Below are 20,239 nucleotides of genomic sequence, written 5' to 3' on the forward strand. Positions count from 1 at the left end.
GGGGACAGAGCTGTGGTTAAAATGGATTTCGGCTAAACTACCCCTTCCTCAGTCCTCTGCGGATGAGGAGGGACAGAGGGCAGAGGGTGGCCACCGTGCTGCCAGGGTAACAGGGAAGTGGGGCAGGGAGTCCTGGATGGGGCAGGACTCCTGAAGTAGGGTGGCTGGGAGCTCAGCGGGCCTGGACCTCTCACCCAGCTGCCTCCACGGGGGGAGCGGGGAGGTGGTGTGGCCTTGAACTGACCTTTGAAACATATTTAGAGCAACAAGGGCCCCGCCAGGGGAGGCCCCTCATGCCAGATGAGAGAGCCACCTACCTCCGTCACCATGGTCAGCCCCAGCAGATAGCTGACACAACATATGGAGGCGATGAAGATTTCCCGGCGGAAACCCTTCCTTAGGAAGGACGGGTGAAGGTCAACCAAGGACGTGATCTGTCCTTCCACTTCCACAAACTGGGGAGGAAAGGAGGGGGGTGAGTGGCAGAGGTCCAGCAGCCCCTCAGCTCAGAGACAAGGCCCCAGTGAGGTCGGCTGCGGGGTAGAGTCCACACTGTTGGGCTCCGTGTGGTGAGTAGTCCTGCCTGCTGAGCCAGGCCTGGCGGGCCACGCGCAGCTGTCCAAATACTCCACACCTCTGAGGCCCTGAGCGCTTCTCTGAGGCCCGTGCTGACCCTCCACCGGGCATGCCCGCTGGCACGCGTGAGTCGACGCGGCAACCTCCCACTTTGGTCTGGGTCATCTTTGAAGCCAAGGGCGGTGCCCCATCATTTCTGGGCCTTGAGCGCCCGGCCGGGCCTGGCGCAAAGGGCAGCGCGGCAGCATGTGACCAATGGGTGGTAACCCAGGCAAGTCTGGGCCTTAGCTCCCCATCCAATTCACATGGTGGTTTTTAACCCTGTGGGGATCGTGGGCCCATGGGGGGATTTTGCACACATGCGTGCACGCCCAAAGGCCCATGTGTGTGAGCCAAATGCGGCCTGTGACCCCAGGAACCCGTCCCTGGGCTCCCAAAGGTAAAACAGCTGATCGAAAACGCCAGTCCACGGAATAACTTTCTAGGGTGACCCTCAATCTTTCAAAATCATCTCATCTTTGCACCTAATGATTTATCCCGGAGGTCATCCCACATCAGTCCATGCAGCTGCCTCGGTTCTTAAATGGTGGCATAAACTCCGTCCTGTGGACGCTTACCATCATGGATCTAACCAGTGCCCTGCAGACGGTGTCCAGCCTCCACGGCTGCTGACCTGGGCAGGACTCTTCCCCCAAGTCTGTCTGTCTTTCGACATGTGTGCACAAGTGCCTGTAGTACAGTCTAGAAGTACACTTCAGAGTTAAAGGCATGCAGATGCACTTATAATTGGGGTGGCTACAGCCTAACTGCTCTGCCAACGAACACACCCTTTGAGGCCATCTGATTCCTTTAAACGTTAACAAGCTAAAACCTCGACCTGTCTGCTCTTTCATCTGGGAGAGGCTTTGGGGAAGGAGGTTTCCCCAGCCTTCCTACAAGACATGGCCAACCGCTGGCTCCTTTGGGAAGCATCACGGGACGATCGAGGAACATACACAAGGAGCAAGTCCCTTTCATGTGCCCAAAGGGGCTGGAAATTCAGGGAAAAGATGATCAAGAGGCTCTTGAAAGGGGTCCAAAGAGAACAGGGGGCTGATGATTTGACCTCTGATTGATGTGTCAGCCAAAGGGGTTCTGAGTCTAAATTGTCACTGGATTAGAGCAGACCTGCAGCTCAAACATTAAGCTTGAAAAGCAGTTAAAAACAAAGGTTCTGGGACTTCCCTGGTGGTGCAGTGGTTAAGAATCCGCCTGCCAATGCAGGGGACACGGGTTCGATCCCTGGGCCGGGAAGATCCCACATGCCGTGGAGCAACTAAGCCCGTGCGCCACAACTACTAAGCTCTAGAGCCCTAGGGCCAGAACTACTGAGCCCGCACGCCACAACTACTGAAGCCCTCGCGCCTAGGGCCCGTGCTCTGCAACAAGAGAAGCCACCGCAATAAGAAGCCCGCGCACTACAACGAAGAGTAGCCCCTGCTCGCCGCGACTAGAGAAAGCCTGTGCACAGCAACGGAGACCCAACGCAGCCAAAGATAAAAAATAAATGAATTAATTAAAAACAGAACAAAACAAAAAAAAACAAAGGTTCTTCCCTTTTTTGAGATTGGAAAATTAAAGACAGGAAGATCCAGTGTCACTGAGAGTCAGGGCCAACACCAGCACAAGCTCCTTGTTTCCAAGTTCACTGCACCTCTGGGGGACACCAACCCCAGCCCTCACCCGCTCCACCAGCCTCTCGAGACCTCCCTCACTTAATAGTGGTGTGACTCTGACTTCTCTGAGCCTCAGCTTCCTTCTCTGTAAAATGGGAGCATCTTGCGTACTCAACAGGGGTGATGAGAAAGATGGGAAGTCATCAGAGTAGACTGGAAATGGGGTGATTCCTGCTAACGCACGTCAGGGGCTGAATGGGTGAGCTCCTGGGCGAGAGGGAATCCAGCTCTCTTCTCCTTGGGCTGTTTGTTCACAGACTGTGTCCCCCTCGGGCGGGCCAGCTAGCGAGCACCTGCCTCCACATGGGTGACAGTCTGACTCCCTCTCCCTGGGAAACACATAGCGGTACGATGGCCCCTCAGCCAAACACAGTGCTCCCCCCAAATGCTAGGAACACCCCCTCCTCTAATGAGCAAAGCTCATGCTCCCCCTGCCTGAGACTGGCTGTGGATCCCTGCATGTCCAAAGAACGGAGTTCTTTGGGGGGAACTCAAAGGAGAGGCCAACTAGCAGGGACGAATTGGCAGGTCTGGGGACGGGCAGCCATGACTCCAGTCCTTAACCCACTGGGTGCGGCCTCAGCCCAGGGCCGGTTCCCTCTGAGCCTCAGCTTTCTTGGCTCTGGGGAACAGTTGTACCCAGGCATCGGGACACTGTGTGGATTAAGGAGCTGATGCATAAAAGCTAGGTTAGGAGGGAGGGTTCGTGTTTAGTGGGGACAGAGTTTCAGTTTGGGAACATGAGGAAGTTCTGGAGACGATGGTGGCGACGGCTGCATGACAACGTGAGCGTACTTAACGCCCTGAGCTGGGCGCTTAAAAATGGTTACGATGGTTGATTCTGTGTTATGTGTATTTTGCCACACATGACACGTGAAGCCTGGTCCGAGTGGACAGCTCGCAGGGCAGGGCCCCTATCACCGCTGGTGCTGTACAAGGTGGTCGCTGGCATCAGCAAAACCTTCCCCCACGTCCCTGACTTCACAGAGCACACAGATGCAGGGGAGGGATGCCAGGGTTCGAATCCCACCGTGCCCTTTCCTGGCACATCAATTAGGCAGGTCGTTCAGTGCCATGAGTTCCATGCCCTGAAGCAGAAGAACACCGGCTCCCTGCGAGGCTGGCTTTGAGATTCCCTAAGCAAACAGCCGCAGTGGGCCTGGCTCAGAGATGCACACCCTCAACCAGGGGAAATCTAATGAATAACCCCCTCCGCCCGTTCACGAAGCAGTTCTGTATCCCAAGAGGCCAATCTTGGGCCCATGGAGATGTCAAGCTTTGTCATTTATTAACCTCTTTCTGTTTTTGCCTTTGGCTTTCACTGAGAGCTCTGGAAGAAGTTATAAAAGCCATTTGCTTGGGGCCTCTGAAGGCCAAACTCATTAACTAGGAATGATGGATGGAGTCCTCCTGCTGTTTACACAGCTCAAGCCCATCAACAACTGCACAAGTATTTTGTCTGCAGTCTCCCAAATGTTTTCCTTCCGTCTTCTCTGATAATCCTGGTCCTCTTTCCGCCAAATCCTCCACTCTTCTCTTGACCTTGCAGGCGGACCACCTCTCCGCTGCCTGACCTTCTAAGACTTTCTTCCTACCCGGTTCTGAATCCCCGGGGACCATCCGGGCATGGGCCTTGAGGCTGCTGCCCAGGGGGCAGTGGCAAAGCCCTCTCCTGAACGGGAGCAGGCCCCCACCTCTCACAGGGTGAGACCAGACCTCTGTGAGGCAGCCGGAGCCCAGCCTGCAGACGAGGCTGCCTTTCAGTGCCTGACCTCAGATAAAGGCCCATGTGGCCACGCGCACAGGGCCAGCCCGCCCTGCACACCTTAACTGTCCACTCCTGGAGCCACACCTGTGCTCTCGAGAAGGCCTCAGAGAAAACACACCTATCTCCAGGGAAGGTGTCCCAGGGGCTCACTCTATGGTCCTCCGAGCACCACTGACTGCTCCCTACCAGGCACTGTGCCTGGCGTTTCCCACAAGGCAATGTAGGTATAATCATACCCATTTACCAGATGAGGAAACTGAGGCTCAGAGTGGGGGAGGAAACGTGTTCCATGACACAGAGCAGCACGAGGGCTGGGAACAGTGTTACTCCAAAGCCAGATGCAGACCCCAGCTGGCTCTCATTGACATCCCCAGGGGGTCGGGGGGAGGCCTGAGTCCTGGAGGGATGGGACGTGGGGGTTAAGAAGCACAGGAAATGACCATGCTGTACGTGGAGTCCTGCCTGTTGTGGGGAGGGGGCAGAAAGCTGGGAAGGCCGGAGGGCAGGATGGGTGTTGGCAAGGCTCCGGAGGATCAGTTTCCCCGTGGGGGCCAAGATCACAGACCCATGTGCCCCAGGAAGCAGAGAACACAGCTGTGGTTCCGGCTTCTGTGGCCACACTTAGGACTGCCAGTGATGGCTTGGCCAGTGACCACCTCATGCCCTAGACAGAGGTGTCGGCCCCTTGCCCGAACCACCTGTGTGCCATGTCCCTCCTTGACCTGCCTGGGTGCCCCATGCTCCACGGCACATGCCACTACTTTAAGGCCTTGCCCTTCTAGTCGTACCCATGGCTCCCTGTGGACCACAGCCTGTGGCTGTCCGTTTCCCCGTGCCGAGGTCAAAGGCTCTAGCTTTGGGGCAGACAACATCCTACTGCTGCCCTGGGGCTGCTTCCACTCCTGGGGTCCCAGAGGAACCTTCGCTGGCCGAAGCTGCTGCAGGTCTGCAGCGGGGTGTGAAGGGGTGTCAGCAGCTCACTCACAGCACAAAGAGGGAGGCTCTTCCAGAACCAGGTTCGGGGGGGTGGAGGGGGGCGGAGGCGGTCCCACCCAGGGGCCGTCCCCTCGCTCTGTACATACCTGGCTATCCAGTCCAAGCAAGAGAAGCATAATAAAAAAAAGGATGGACCAAAACGTGGGCAGCGGCATCATTGTCACAGCTTTCGGGTAGGCAATGAAGGCCAGGCCAGGACCTAACGGAAGAGAAGATGGGGAGGGGCAGAGGGGAGACGTCAGCGCCCGAGCCGCCCTGAGCCCCGGAGCCACACAAGACACTCGGGTCTGAGGCGGGTCTCCCAAGCCCCAGATGCAGGGTCCCGCCTGGGGGAAGAGGCCAGGCCTGTCTCACTGTGGGGTGGGACGCGCCGGGGCTCAGGCGGGGCCCCGTTTTAGCATCTGTCTCCTATGCAGCAGCACAGGTGGCCTCGTCACACGCCAGGTTCCGAGCGGACACCGGTTATGGGGTAGGAAATAGGACCGAGCCTAGGACTCAGTCTGCCGGCTTGGGAAAGGAGGACCTCCCCCCAGACCAGAGAATCACACCAACGTTTGCTGGAAGGAAGCAAAAACAGGGAGCGTCCTGACTACTAGAGTTATCTGACTACTCACGCCCTGTTTGCAAAGAAAAGCTTTCTACTGAAACACTAAATGAGTGGCCAGAAAAAAGAACACAGAACCACGCCCCGCGGGGCCGATGTCTCTTGCGGGTGCATCTGTGCACCCACTGGAGCACCGTCACAGCCAAGGCCCAAAGCTGGAGGGAGGCGAGTGCAGGGCAAGATCCCAGGCGGAGAGCCCCCCAGGCTGCAGTCCAGTCCTCGGCCCACCACCTCCGCATCACGTCACCATACGCCCTCTCGGGGCCTCAGGCTCCCCACAGAAGTGAGGGGCAGGTTCCCATACGTGAACCCCAACGAGGCTTCTCCTGCTCAGATTCTTGGGTGCTGGTGCCATTTCCCTGGTAAAGGGCTCTGGTCTCTAGGGAGGGCCGTGACTATTTGGAGGCAGGAGCCCCACCGGCTCTGGGGGTGCCTCCAACTGGAAACGTCCCCTCTCGCCTCCAGTCGGCCTGAGAGAAGACACCGGGGGAAAGACGGAGTTGTAACCGAGACCTGTGGGTCCACCAGACGGTCGGGAGCCGCCAAAGAAAGGAGACAGGGAGGGCCTGGGCTGAAAAAAAATAGAGCAAAATCCACAACTCAAAAACAATTTAAAAAAAGGCAAGAAATGTGAAATGAGAAGGGCTGGAGGGCAGGATATTTGAAACAGGTATCAGGAACCAAATGAATGGTCTGAGAATGAAAAAAAAAACTTTGATATAAATTGGAGCCAGAAACCACATCGTACGGCGTTGACCACACGCGTGGTGGCGAGGGCGAGACCCTGTACAGCCAGAGTCCCCCAACGTGAGGAAAGCCCAACGGTGACTGTGACCATGTCCTCGGAGGCGATGGTGGAAAAGCCCCGGAAGAGGTGGAAGGGTGCTCGTCCCAACCCCAAAGCCCCAGCTGGAGTAGTACCCGCATTTCCACCTGGCTGGGGCCCCCTGGGCCCCCCAGGTCAGCTCCGGCCCGACTGGTAGGCGGCACCGGGAGGAATCAATCCAGCCGCTGCGAGACAGATGTAAAATGGGGCCCTCACCCCACCTCTCCCCCGCCCGCCCGATGGGCCCTGAAGCTTCTCAACGGCTGTTTCTGTATTTCAGTTTTGCCTTTTTCAAGCCAGCCTCCGGGGGAGGGTCTGAGCATCCTTCTCTGAAAGCACGGGAACTAGAGAGAGAAGTCGGGGAGACACGGCAGCCGCTGGAGCCCCTGGGGCAGCAGAGATGCCCCGCTCTACGGTTCATTTGCAATTTGCACTCCGTTCGGCTAAATAATTATCTTGTTCCAATGCACTTCGCTCAATATGGTGCTTGTTAAAAGCTTATTAGCGAAATAATCACCCTTGATGTGTCGGCTGTTCAGACATCACCGTGGGGAATAAATGACAAGGTCTTTGAAGTGGATGGGAATAAGAAACAACTTATCTTGACGATGAATACGTATATAAAAGTATCTAGCTGTCCACAGAGAAGGATCTATTTCATATACTGACAGATCTATTGAAAGATCTATTTCACATATTTCATGATCTCCCACTGACAAATTCCCTCCATGCTCCTGGCGATTCCCCATCAATCAGAATTGGTTTGCAAGCCCTCAACTGGAAAAAAAAGCCATTTGCGAAGGAGATGTCAACTGTCTCCCCTTCGTCACTCTGCCGAAGTCCCACACGTGTGTGGCTATTTCACTTCTGGAAATACTTTGTGTCCTCAGTCTCTGGCCTGCCTCTGGGGGCTCTCAGGGAAGGAAAACTATGTCTGGAGGTCCGATCTGGGAGCGGGGGCAGTGGAGACAGCTGTGGGGCTGAGGCGTGGGCTCGTCAGGCCTGTCTTGCAGCACTGGGCGTGGGAGGAGGGGGCAGGGCAGTGAGCATCTTCACCGAGTAAGGGGGGAAGCGGGGCCTGTGGCTCTGAGAGGCCGGAGGAGCCCAGAGGTCGCATGTGTGCACGGTGGGATGGGGAGGCTGCAGGGGGATATCCTCGTGTCAGAGGGGCCTGTCCAGGAGACCCCAGCTCTGACCCTGACCAGCCCAAGCAAGGCCCTAGGTCTCAAGCCATTGACCTCATCTGCCGTGGTGACATCTGAATGCAGGATGCTGGGGCACCCAACCCCCCAACACTAGGGTCCCTGGCTGGGGAACCAGGACACCAGCCCTTGTTTCCAACAAGGGCAAGGGTAGCGCCATATGGGGACTCCAGCTGTGCCTGACCCTGGTCTGTGATCCCTGGAATTAGGACCTCACGCTCTCCTCTGGGCCTGGGAGGGGCCTCAGCCCAGGGCCCTCACCTGCTTCCAAGTGGCCCCTGAGAGGTCGTGGGAAGTCAGGTGGTCAGGCTGTGAAACAGCAACAACCACCCTCCAAGTGACCTGGGCAGGATGGGAGGAGGCCGCAGAGGCCGGAAAGGCGGACCTTGGGGATGCTGGGAATAAGGTTCTCACTCCCACATCGAAGCCCCCGCAGCCACAGAGCTGGGGTCCAGGACTGGGAGCGCCCACGGGCACGTCTTAGAACTGGGACACCTGTGCTTCTGACGCTCTAGGATTCTAGCAGCCGAAGCCCTCACATTCTCGGGTTCCAGAACCATCTCGCTGGAACCCCAGGATCCCAGCCTAAGACCCCAGGCTTTGAAGACTCTGATTCTAAGACTCTCTCTCCACTGGCAGGTGTCTTGCAGGAAGTGCCCCACCAATGGGGCCCACACCCCAGGGGGGTGATGGTGTCCCCAACAACCTTCCCCAAAACTGGACCTGTCACCGTCCCAGAGGGTGGCCTGCCACACCCCCTGTCCCTCCCCCACCTGGGCCTACGGTGGTGCCTGACACAGGGCAGAGACTCAGCAAATCAAGAAACAGCGGTGGAATGAATGAATGGGTTCGCTTAGAGGGGGCGTGCTGGGAGCAAAGTGCAAAATACAGAAACCAAAGCTGAGAAGGTGGTGATGGAATGCCGATTGGTGGCTGCCTTGGGCCTGAGTTAGGAAGTGGTTTCTGTTGCTGAAACCAGGAGTTTGCTGGAGGAGGACAGGGAGGGGGAAAGACCACATGAGAATAGCTGAATACGCCCCAACTTAACCAACCCCAATGTTTCTGCCGCCCCTTGGGCAAAATTGCAATTGGAAGTGTTTAAAATTTAGCTTTTATACTCTTTGATACTTGGGGGACGTCTTGGTGGGGGGGGTCCATTTCAGAAACCAGGCTCATCCCCCCCAACAAAGCCCCCTGGGGGGGGTCTGGCTTCATGCCTGCAGTACTCGGCTTACACACTAGGTGGCAGTGCCCACCACCACTGCCACCGATACCACCATACCTGACTCAGCCACATCAGCAATGTCCACCCCTTGCTCTTGTGCCATGAAGCCCAGGATGGAAAAAATTGCGAAGCCAGACACAAAACTGGTACCACTGTTCAGGCATCCCAGCAGCATACAGTCCCTATGTTACACATATGTCAGGGAGCAAGTTAATTCACAACACAAGGAAGCCACGCTCCCTACTTCTTCTCTTTTTTCTTTAAACATCATCATCATTTCTAAGGCCCACCAGGCCCGCTGGTGCGACACTTGCCTGTACGAGTTGTACTTGTACTTGTTGTAGCTCCCCAGCGAGGTCATGGCCCCCAGGCAGATGGCGTAGGAGAAGAATATTTGGGTCCCAGCATCGATCCATACCTGGGAAGGGTGCGGGGGGAGGGTGGCAAGGAGAGAGAAAAGGAGACTTTAGAGCCGGCTGCCTGGAGGAGGTGGCGCGGGTCCCTGGCCACCGGGCCCTGAGGACAGCGCCTCGAAGTATGCAGGTTCTTGATGCAATTAGAGCGTTTGCGCTGGAATCCAAGCTGCAAGGAATCCCAGATGTCTAAGAAGCCCCCCAGTCACTCAGCATCAGGGTTAAGAGGCTGGCTTTTGAAGCAGAGGGACCTGGATTCCAAGTGTGGAATGATGTAAATATGACTCCTGGAGCCTCCGTTTTCACATCTGTAAAATGGGCTCCACTGCCCTGCCCCACAGCGCTATTTTGCAGGTTCAAAGAGTTAAGATCTAGCCCGGTGTCAGACACATGGTATGCCTGTAAGTCAAGGCTGCTACCATTATTGCACTTGTTATTGTCTGGGGCCCCCAAGTTGGAAGGGGGAGGAATTCCTGAATGGATTATGCAGGCAAAGCTGTTCTTCAGAACCTTCATCAAGTGGCTCCTGACGGTCAGGAGAGCTGCCTCCCCAGCTGTCCTCTGACGATGGCCAAGCCCTTCCCACCTACCTCCTGCCCAGGGCGAGAGGACAGTGGGGAAGAGACCCGAAGCATCACAGGCCCTTGGAGGCAACCTAAAGGCTGAGGACCCTGGGGACAGAAGGTCCCCAGAACCCCAGATGGGCCAATAAACTCTTCAACTGCCTGCGGTCATGTGGGTGAGTGCCTGGAGGTGGACGTTTAGTATTTGCCCCCACCGCCCGACCTTCTAAGTGGTCACCAACTCTGAATTCCATCCTCAGACAAGGAAGCCCAACTCTCCCACCCCCACGATGCAGCCCTCAAGGCCCCTGTGGCAGAGGAGAACAGCTCATAGCGATTTCTCTCCCTTACCTGGCGCAATACCTAAAGAAGCTTTATAATTGGCCCGCCTCCGGAGTCCTCGACGTGAAAAGATACATGCAGCCGGGATGGCCCACGAGCACCGTGAACAACCCACCACAGCCCAGTGGAAAAGTATCAGGGCTGACGGCCCGGCTAGATCTGTGTGCCCAGAACCACGCACACTGCTTCAGCTTCCCTTCCCCACACCGGCCCTGGGTAGGAGGGGGGCCAGGCTGCCCTGCAGTACCTGTGGGTCCTCCAGGCGGCTGATGTCGGGGTACAGATAGAACTTGATGCCTGCGCCTGCACCGGGCAGCGTCAGTCCCCGGACCAACAGCACGAGGAGCATAGCGAACGGGAAAGTGGCGGTGAAGTAGACGACCTGCAAGGGACGAGAGCGATTAGGGGGCCTGCTGCTGTTAAATTCGAGCATCCTCTCCGAGGCAGGCATTCTGGAGCGGAGCTTGATATTTCCCTTGCTGGGTGACTCTGGGCATGCTGCTTACCTTCTCTGGGCCTCACGTGCCTCACCTGTAACCTGGGTATAATACAAGTACCTACCTCATAGATGTACTGAGATTCAATGAAAAAAAAATCTATAAATATTTACTAGGCCCGGGAAATACAGGGAACCAATCCCTGCCCTCATGGAACCGACATTCTAGCAGGTGAAGAAGGAAAATGCCCAATACGACAGTAAACTATTAAGTGTGTATGCCCAGTGGTTGGCCCACAGGACGTAGCACAGATCAGCTAACATTACAACCATTAGTATGACTCATGGTTCAGAACCAGGTAAGTGTAGGTTCAAATCCCCGCTCTGTCCCCTCACATGCTGTGTGAACTTGGGCATGATGGCCTCACGTGTAAAACGGAGTTAAGAGTAATAGAAGGCCCTCATTAAGGGATCAGGCAAGGATTCAATGGAATGATGCTCAAAACAGCGTGGTCAAAACAGCGCATGGTCAAAACAGCGCATGGCACTTAGGTGGCCGCTTAGGTAGGTGCTTGAGCAAGAAATGGGGCCTGTCGTTGGCCATGTGATTGTGCAGGAAGCAAACAGGAACTTCTGGAGAGGGGAAACGAGGATGGGGAAGGCCTCCACTTCCTTGGGGGTGCAGGAGGCCACAGCCTTCCCTGGGTCACGCAGCACGTCCCAGGCAGGCCTAGGTCAATCAAGGTGGGGACCAGAGATGACCCGGGCCAGGCCTTTCCATCTCCAAGGGCCCCGCCCTACTCTCTCTACTCCTCTTGTCCCGAAAGCACCAGCCTTCATACCTCCTGTAGCCTCAGTTCGTGGATGGATTTTCCCAACTTCTTCTTCAACACAAGAAGTTCCCAGGCAGGGTTTACACCTGAGAGGAGCTCGAAGATGCCTGGCTGAATGGACAGTGAAATCCTGCTATTTCAGCAGGGCACCGGCTGAGCCAGGCCTCCCCAGCACCAGCCCACTTCATGCTCACCACACCCCCAAATCGGTACGTTGGCTAACCTGCTGCTAGAGAAGGAACTGAGACTGGGCAGGGCTCCCAGACTTCTCCAAGCCACCACTGTGCTCAAGGCCTGCACCCAGCAGGCAGAAGGTCAGCCCCGAGCCAAGGCATGAGGCATCTTACTGCACGGTGCAGGACATGCAAAAGTCCATGGTGACCAGTGGAAATGCTAAGACTAGCTCACAGAGCCCCTGACCCCCTCTGAGGGCCTTGAGGCCAGGGGCCCAGGGAGGGACCACTGCATGGCCAATGCACCCATTTTACAGGTGAGGAAACTGAGACCGAGAACAGGATGAAAGGCCCATGGCGTTGGGGGAGGGGGCAGTGCCAGAACACTGCCAGGCACTTCTGGACTCAGGCAGGTAACAGACACTGATGGGGGGGTGATAGAGCCCTGAACCTCACCTAGCTGCCATAATGGAGCCCAGTTCTCAGACAGCTGCCATCCCTTTGAGTAGAAACAACTAGCAGGGTGCTTTGGAAAAAGGAAAGAAGGAAGCTTTCAGGGCCTGTCGGGCTCAGCTGCCTTCAGGCAATATCACCAGCCAGCATTTATTGAGTGCTTACTGTTGTACCTAGTGCTAATCCAAGCGCAGTGACTTCTACACTCACCTGGTCCGGCCCTAACCCCATCTTGAAAGCAAGGAAACTGAGGCCCAGAGAGTCTGTCCCCTGCCCACAGGTCACACAGCATTTAAGCAGCAGAGCGGGGCGGCCTAGAACCTCCTCCAGTGACAACAGCACAGCAGTAAAAAGCCCTTCAACGTCTGGCAGTTCATTCAATCCTCCCAAAGACCAGAGGGAAGCTGGACTCCCCAAGGGCTCTACGGCTCAGGTCAGAATTCAGGCTCAGTGACAAGCTTGCTGTGAGACCTTGGGCAAGTTACTGCCCCTCTCTGGGCTCCATTTCCCCACCTGCCAAGTTGGGGGGCTCAAACCGGCTGGGCTCTAAGGTTTCCTCCAGCTCTGCCAGCGGGAGGGGTGGAGTGGCTGAGAGGGTCAGCTGGGGTTGCACAGACTGGGGTCCGTATGCACCTCTGCACCCTCCCAGCGGGTGGCTTCCCCACTCACCCTAGCAGCAGGTCCTCCTGAGGACCCCAGGCTAAAATGGCCACCCTCCTTCTGCCTCTGCCACACCCTCCCTGGACGCCCCTCTCCCCCGGGCCTCAGTTTCCCCAGCCACCTTACTGTCTTCTCCCGAGGCAGAGAGCCCTCCATTTCCCAGGGACCAGAAGGCAGACGTGGAGGGTGGAGGCAGGTCAGGAAGCCACGGAAGGGGTGAGAGAAGAAAGAAGACCAGCCCGCAGGCCGTTCCTCCCTTCCTGCCGACAGGCCCGCCGGCCCCTAGCTCAGGGCCCGGAGAACAATGGCTGCTGACAGCGGCAGGGTGGAGGGCGGAGGGCAGCTGCTTCAAAGCCTGAGGGCCCCCTGGGCTGGGCGGGTGTGCGGGCTGTGGCCAGAGGGCTTTGTGTCAGGGACACAGTACACCTCCCGGGGTGGGGGTGGCTTCCCTTGTTTCCACGTATTTAATTCGTTTCACAAGCACTTATATAGCGCTTGCTGTGTGCCGGGCGCTATGCCAGAGCTTTATGCGTGTTAACTCACAACTGGAAGAAGTAGGACTATTATCACCTGCATTTTCTAGATGAGGACACGGAGGCCCAGTGAGGTCACGTCAGCTGCTCGGGGGCCCAGGGCCAGTAGGTGGCAGAGGTGGGATGTGGTCCAGGCCAGCTGGCTTGTGTGTGTGTGTCCGCTGTCTTCCCCAAAGCCAGAACACGACAGCCCGCCTGGTTATGCCACCGAGCCGCCTCTTTGGAAAGACACCCTTATTTTGCAGAATTTGTCGCTGAGGACAAGCCCCTGGGAGCCATTCTCTCAACTTCTCCGTGACTCTCCGGGGATGCTCGTGGGAGATGCTGGTGCCAGCCGCCACCAATGGGCCTCTGGGGGGGGCGCCCAGCAGGCCTTGCCACGGGATGTGGTATTTTTCCACTCTTGCTGGCAAACCTCCGTGGCTCCTCTGAGCCCTCGACCCAAAAGCCCTGTGGCCCTACTGCCCTGGAAACTTACAAGGACAACGCTTCCTCATTCCTTAGGGACGGTCGGGAGAGGGTGGCTGGCCAGGCAGGGGGGAGATGGGCTTGTTTCCTGCTGCCCTGAGCTTCCTTTGAGAAGAAGGCCTGGGCAGCGTGGGTCACTCATCCCAGAGACCTGAGGCCGAGGGTCTGGGACCAGCGCCTGGGCAGGTCCTGAGGGTCCTCTCAGCACTCCTGTTGGGGGGTGGGTACCGCTACTCATTTCACACAAGCGGAAACCGAGACTCAGAGGGGGAAAAGGACTGGCCCCCAGTCATGTAGGCTATAGGGGCAGAGCTGAAACCCCAAACCAGGTCTGGCTCTGCCGGCTGCCCCTGCCTGTTTCTAAGCACTGGACAGAAGAGCTGCCTTGGAGGCTGGTGATGGAGAGGCCAGCGCCTGTGCTCATGTCTGGGACCAAACTGCCATTTGGGTCCACAGAGCTGCACTTCCTGTGTGAGAATCTGGGCCTCTGTGTCACCTCCCTGGACCTCACGTGCTGGGACTCGCATCGGACACGACCGTCAGGCCAGCACAGGGCTGAGGGCGGAGAGCTGGCGACAGGCACTGAGGCTAGGAGCTGGGCTGCCCGAGTTCAAATCCCACCTGTGGGGCCACGACAACCTGTGTGGCCTTGGGCAAGTTCATTAACCTCTCTGCACCTCTGTTTCTGCATCTGTAAAATGGTCGTGAGAGCTACACATACCTCAGGCATCAGGAGATTAAATGAACTAACAAGTAATAATCAGCACTGAGAACAGTGCCTGGGACACACGTGCCACAGAGCATTTGCCGCCATTATCTCCATTTCTTGAATGAATGAAGCGGCAGCAAATTCGGGGCCAAGTGTCAGACCCTCGGAAGGCTGAATATTACGAAAAAGGGAACTGAGACCCAGAGAGGCGAAGTGATTGAACTCAGGTCCCGGGCGCTCCCTCCTTCCACCCGCTGCCACACCAGGGTCAGCCCCTGGAGCGAGGCCCTGGCCAGGATGCGGCTGTCCCGCTGCCCGTGGGCCCAGCCCCCATGGCGGCTGCGAGCCTGGTCTGTGGCCAGGGCTGGAAGTCCCGGCTGGCGATGGGCGGGTAGGCAGGCGGAGGGGCTTGAGGAAGTCCACTGAGCCTCACTGTGTTTGTCTTGGCTTCTCCCGGCTGGCCCAGGCCCTGCTATTGTTCTGGGAACCACACCCGCCCCTGGGGGCCTGGAGCCTCGTCTCTGGGGGCAGGCAGGGGGACCTCTAGCAAGTCACGTCCCTCAGCCTGCCCCCGATGCAGCCCTACACCCGCTTTGACTCTACTCTCCGGCCCCAGCAAGTGTCTCAAGCACTGCTCACCGTTCCTAGGGGACATCAGCTCCTCCATCAGACTGGGGGCTCCCCGAGGGTCTGGTCATTCACACCTCTGGACCTCTGCACGGCTCACCCTCACTTCCTTCAGATCCTTGCTTCGAAGTGCCCTTCTCGGAGAGCCTTGTCTGGCTAACCCCCTTGAAACTGCACCCGACACTCCTGTTTTCCTCCATAGCTCTTGTGGCCAACTGACTCCTGTATGGTTTACACCTTCCCCTTGCTGCAACCAACAAGTCTGTCAGTTCCTGGACAGTAGGGATTTTTGTCTGTTCTGTGCACCCCGGGCCCCATGCCCACGGCAGCGCCCGGCAGATGGCAGAGGCTCTAAGCACGCGTGCGTAAGTGTGTCTGCAGCACTGCTCGGGACCACGGTCCACAGAGCTTCCTGATGGGCTCGCCTCCACGTGGGGAGCAGGGACTGGCGCTTACTGTACAGTCTGTGCTGAGCACCGTGCCGGGTGCTGACACAGCTTGTTTTAACCCTCACCCATCTCTGGATGAGGAAACTGAAGCTCAGAGGGAGGGGCGACCTTGGACAAGTCATTAAGGAATCCCAGCCCTGTTCCCTCACTGTTTAAAGAGAGGTGGTAAGGAAACAGCTCGCACACAAGACGGTGGAGGACATGGAACAAGACTGGAGGACGTGCGTCCCAAGGAGCGGCGGGAATACGCCACGTCCCCTCTTCCTGCCTCTCGGGGTGGGTGATGTCAGCGGGGGTGTGCCCGTGCAGATTTCTGAAGCCTGGCCCGCTTCCTTTCCAGATTGGGTTTTAGGGTCGCAGGTGGCTCTATTCAGAGAAACAGGCGGAGGGCGTGGGCGCGCAGGCCTCTGTACTCATTCTGCCTCCACCACCGGGGACCCACCTCGTACCCGCCGTGTCCCTGAGTACTGTTGGGGTCTCTTCAGATCCATGACTTTGCCTAAGGGCCTCTTTGTCCGGGGTGAATGTGTACAGCAAAGGCCCCTTCTCCAAATGACTTCACCCACTGCCCATCGATGTCCCTCAAATGCCACCTTAACTTACTCTTTTGACCTTTGAGGGCCTTTTGATCTTAAAGAGATTTTCCCCCTATCGAGATGCAAATGACGGGGGTCTGGGGCATGATAGACAGGGGGCACGTAGGGCAGATCAGCCAACACCTTTGCTGTGGCTTAGTTAGTGCCCTGGGTTCACACCTGTGATCCCAACAGAACCCTCTGCACGGATTTCTGTCATCAGAAAAACTATGGTGTCATATCAGCCAGTGTCTTGGTTATCAGGTAACTGCTAACAGGTAACATTTTTGTTACAGGCTAACATTTTCATATTGACAATATACCGCTACACCTAAAACCCGAATTATAAGGTAACATTTTAATTTTCAGCTACCACCTTTGCTAATAGCTAACATCTTGGCCATCATGTAATATATTAAACAGTAGCAGATACTTTAGTTACAACTAACACTTTGGTTGTGAGCGAACGACTTCATCATCAGTGAAAGCTTTCCTTAATAACTAACATCTTAGCTACCAGCTGAAATGCAAATCGTAAGATAATTCAGTTAATCTGATTTAGCAGCAAAAATCCCAGTTGGTGCTTCTCAAACCTCAGTGTGCATTTGGATTATCTGGGGAAAGTGTTCAAAGGCAGCTTCTGATTCTGTTGGTCTGGGGTCAGCCCACAGGTCTGCATTTCTAACGAGCCCCCAGGAGATGTTGAGGCTACAAGGGTGCATGTGGTCGTAGAGAAGCTGGTAATTAACAATGCAATTACCAGCTAACTTATCAGTGGCATCTCCAAGGTTTGTTATCTGCTAACATTCACACTGCTGCCCACTCCCTGATGGGGAACCAGTGGTGTGTGGGAGCTTGTGCAGGCTCAGGAGAGCTGACAGCTCAATTTCAGGAATTTTTTTAGCTGGTCGTTGAACCATCAATAACTTGTAATTGGACCTGGTGGGAATATTTACACCATGAGGTGGGCAAACGCCACAGACCAGGGCTCTGTATTTGCTGGGAGGACTGATTGATCAGGACCGGTTTCGAGCAGGAAGGCCTGGGGGCGCAGGAGACGGTTTCTGCGGAGGGCCGGTCTCCATGAGGCAGGGGAGGGACAGGAGCACAACTCACTTTGCCCGTGGACTTGACGCCCTTCCAGATGCAGAAGAAACAGACCAGCCAGACGAGGAGAAGGCAGAGAGCAAGGTCCCACTTGAGAGCGCCCAGTTCGTCGATTCCAGAAGACAAGCCCAGCACATTGCGCCTTCAAGCAAACAGAGCCACAAGTCAGACGGGGCCGGTCAGGGGCCCGAGAGAGCTAACGCCTGGATTCCAACAGGCTGGGGCTCAAATCCTGCCTCCAAGCTGTGGAATCCCATTGGTCTAGGGAAATAGTTAACACCTGTGTCACAGAGTCGTGGGAGAGGCCAACAAGGGTATAGCTTTGGACTCCTGAGTCAGGCGAACCCGGGTTCTACCCAGCCAGGCCTCGGGCAAGTTAAGTTAAACCCCTAAGCCTCAGTTTCCTCACCTGTGAATCGAGCGCTGATTCATGTGTGACTGATTCTCGGCAGACCCTTCCTCAGTGCCCACTGTGGGCCAAACACTGGGTTCCAACTGGGCTCCACCACGCAACCACTGACTTGGGGCTAGTTATCCAAACGCCCGACCTCAGTCTCCTCATCTCTAAAATGGGAACAACTACCCTCCCCCAACATTCTCTGTCCTGTCCCTCTTTTATTGTACTCGCCCCTGTTTCTTACCTGGATCTCTCACTAAAAGGTAAGCCTCAAGGGGGCCGAGTGTTTGTTCTATCTGTGGCTGTAGGACACCCACACACCTTTTTACAGGGTTAGGAGAAAGCCCACTCGAAGTATTAACTACTGGCCTGGGATGCAGCCAGCAGTCGGTAAACCTCAGCGGTTCTTACTGTCGTGGCGCAGAGACCCCAGTGCAGCTCCGGACACCTACCTAAGCGGTGCCGTTTCCTCCCCTGCTCCCTGCCAGGCTTGTGAAGGGCTCAGGAGGAGGTGAGTGGACGGTCTGAAGGAGAAGCATCACGAGGGAGCCACCAACCCCGACCAGGATCACATGGCAGAGCCTGGCTCTTCGGAGTCCAGGAAATTTGCTGACCGAGGCAGACGCACGCAACACCTACTCAGACACACCCCCGAGGGGCAGGAGCCTTCTGAAGCCGGGTTGGGATGACGCAGGACGCTGGCAGCCGAGAGACCATGAGACCTAATGCCCAGAAAGTGTCCCCACAGTCCCAGAGCTCCGACTGCTGTGGCAGTGACCAAGGGCAGCCACGCCGAGCACAGGGACATCGGTCCACAGGGGCCACTGCCACCGAAGTCACAGGAGTCACAGGAGATGGGGGCTCGTGCTCCCTGGGGAGAAGCTGGGTTCCCTCTAATGAGTCAGCTCCCGGTTCGAGGGCCACAGTCTCAGGGACGAGAGGCAGGAGGGGCGTGCGACCTTGCCCTCAGTTTCCTCTTTTGTAAAACACGAATACTAGCTCCTGCCCCCAGACCATCCCCAGCTCTCAGTTAGTCTGTGGGACGATCCCCACGGTCAGGGCTCGGAAGGCCCACTGGCCCAGGACACTTTCTCATTGCTTTTTCCTTTTTTCCCAAAGAAGCTTCAACACGAGGACCTTGAATAAATCCAAGATTCCGACCTCAACTGGCATTCAAGTGAGGCCTTCTTCTGGTCACACCGACATCAAGGGGCTCCATCAACGAGCTTTTCTAATTTATCTCATCTGGTCCAAGGACTAGAAGTCACTTGCCCCATTTTACAGATGGGGAAAACTGAGGTTTGGAGAACCAATCATCCACGGACACACAGCCACCAGGTGGCAGAACTGCCACCCTACACCCGGGCTGTCTTGATCCCCAACGCCAGTGTTCTCTGGACTCCACTACCTTGCCCCTCTGGTTAATAGAGAAAACAGAGCCTAAACTTTGAAAGGAATCTCTCCAGGCCTTGCTTCAACAGGGGTCACTGGAGCCTCAGGGCAGGGGGCACCCTCACAAGGCAGGCTGTGGGCCAACCATATCCCGGCTGGGGCCCTGCCAAGCACGTGGGTTTGGCAGCTACAGCAGCTTTAGAACAAAAAGCCCTTCCCTGTGCAGCCTCCAGAGCTCGGCGCCTTCAATGAAAGCCCAGGGCCTGCTGGGCAGCAGCCAAGGACTCCTTGTGAATGGGCTGCGTCGGGTAGGCACCGCTCCACCGCCAGGCACACCATCCCGGTGCTTCCAGGGAGGCCTCCCATGATGCTCCGGACGACCAGCGTCCTTCTGTCTCCCAGGCCGTCCTCTCACACTGGACGTCGCCCTCAGGTGAGAGTCTGTCTTGCCTACCAGACTCTAGACACACCACGGCAGGCACACAGCAGGCACACAGCCAATGCCGAGGGGGTGCCCAGTCACAAGACGGCCTTTCCTTTTCTCCTTTAGGGCAAGTTGGCCAAGAGCTTGAAACCCCAGAGCCCCAATTCTGACCACACCCAGCCCGCGCTCAGGTCACTGGTGCTTCTGTGTTCTCCCACCACCGTGCTGGGCAAACCTGTGGTGCCCACTATGGACGGGAGGCTGCCACATGGCCTTGCTCTGGGCAGCTGACCAGCCACTGAGGCCACAAGAGGGAAACTGAGTCATGCACTTGCTTCTCCACTGCTGGTGGCAGTCCCCTTTGCGGTGCCCTCCTGCGACAGTTTAAGGCACGTTTTCTGTGACCCAGCGGTTCTATCCTAAGACTCTCCTACAGTTACATCTGCAGGTGTGGCCAACGACAGGGTCCACCCCCAGCGATTCATCTCCACTCTGTCGGAGGGAGCAAATGATTGGAAACCATCCAGATGGCCATGGGTCGGGGCCCAGCAGGCACTGAGCAGGCTCCTGGCGAAATGTTGCGCAGCCCTTAAGACCTCGGGCCTCTCCCTGTGTGCTGATAAGGGGCGACGTCCCAGGGGCGAGATAAGCGAACAGAGAACAGTGCTGAGGCTGCCTTACTGTGCGCAAGGCGGGCACACGTGCTCAGATTCGCAGACTCCGGCAGGACACACAAGACAATGGTGCAGTCGCTGCCCCGGGGGATGCAGGGG

The 20,239-nt window shown here is 56.7% G+C and overlaps 1 protein-coding gene across 1 annotated transcript in view; it reads right to left on the reverse strand.

The window, feature by feature from the left end:
* Window positions 1–20,239, reverse strand: part of SLC6A6 (solute carrier family 6 member 6) — an 80,371-nt gene that overhangs the window by 10,822 nt on the left and 49,310 nt on the right. The window contains exons 6-11 of the mRNA XM_024763389.1: window positions 17,263–17,395; window positions 10,478–10,612; window positions 9,227–9,330; window positions 8,970–9,094; window positions 5,142–5,254; window positions 318–455 (exon numbers count right to left, since the gene is read on the reverse strand). Of these exons, the coding sequence (XP_024619157.1) occupies window positions 318–455; window positions 5,142–5,254; window positions 8,970–9,094; window positions 9,227–9,330; window positions 10,478–10,612; window positions 17,263–17,395 (748 nt within the window). The remainder of the gene's footprint in view (window positions 1–317; window positions 456–5,141; window positions 5,255–8,969; window positions 9,095–9,226; window positions 9,331–10,477; window positions 10,613–17,262; window positions 17,396–20,239) is intronic.

Source organism: Neophocaena asiaeorientalis, unplaced genomic scaffold (assembly GCF_003031525.2).
Source record: "Neophocaena asiaeorientalis asiaeorientalis breed wild unplaced genomic scaffold, Neophocaena_asiaeorientalis_V1.1 scaffold433, whole genome shotgun sequence".
Lineage (NCBI taxonomy): Eukaryota > Metazoa > Chordata > Mammalia > Artiodactyla > Phocoenidae > Neophocaena > Neophocaena asiaeorientalis.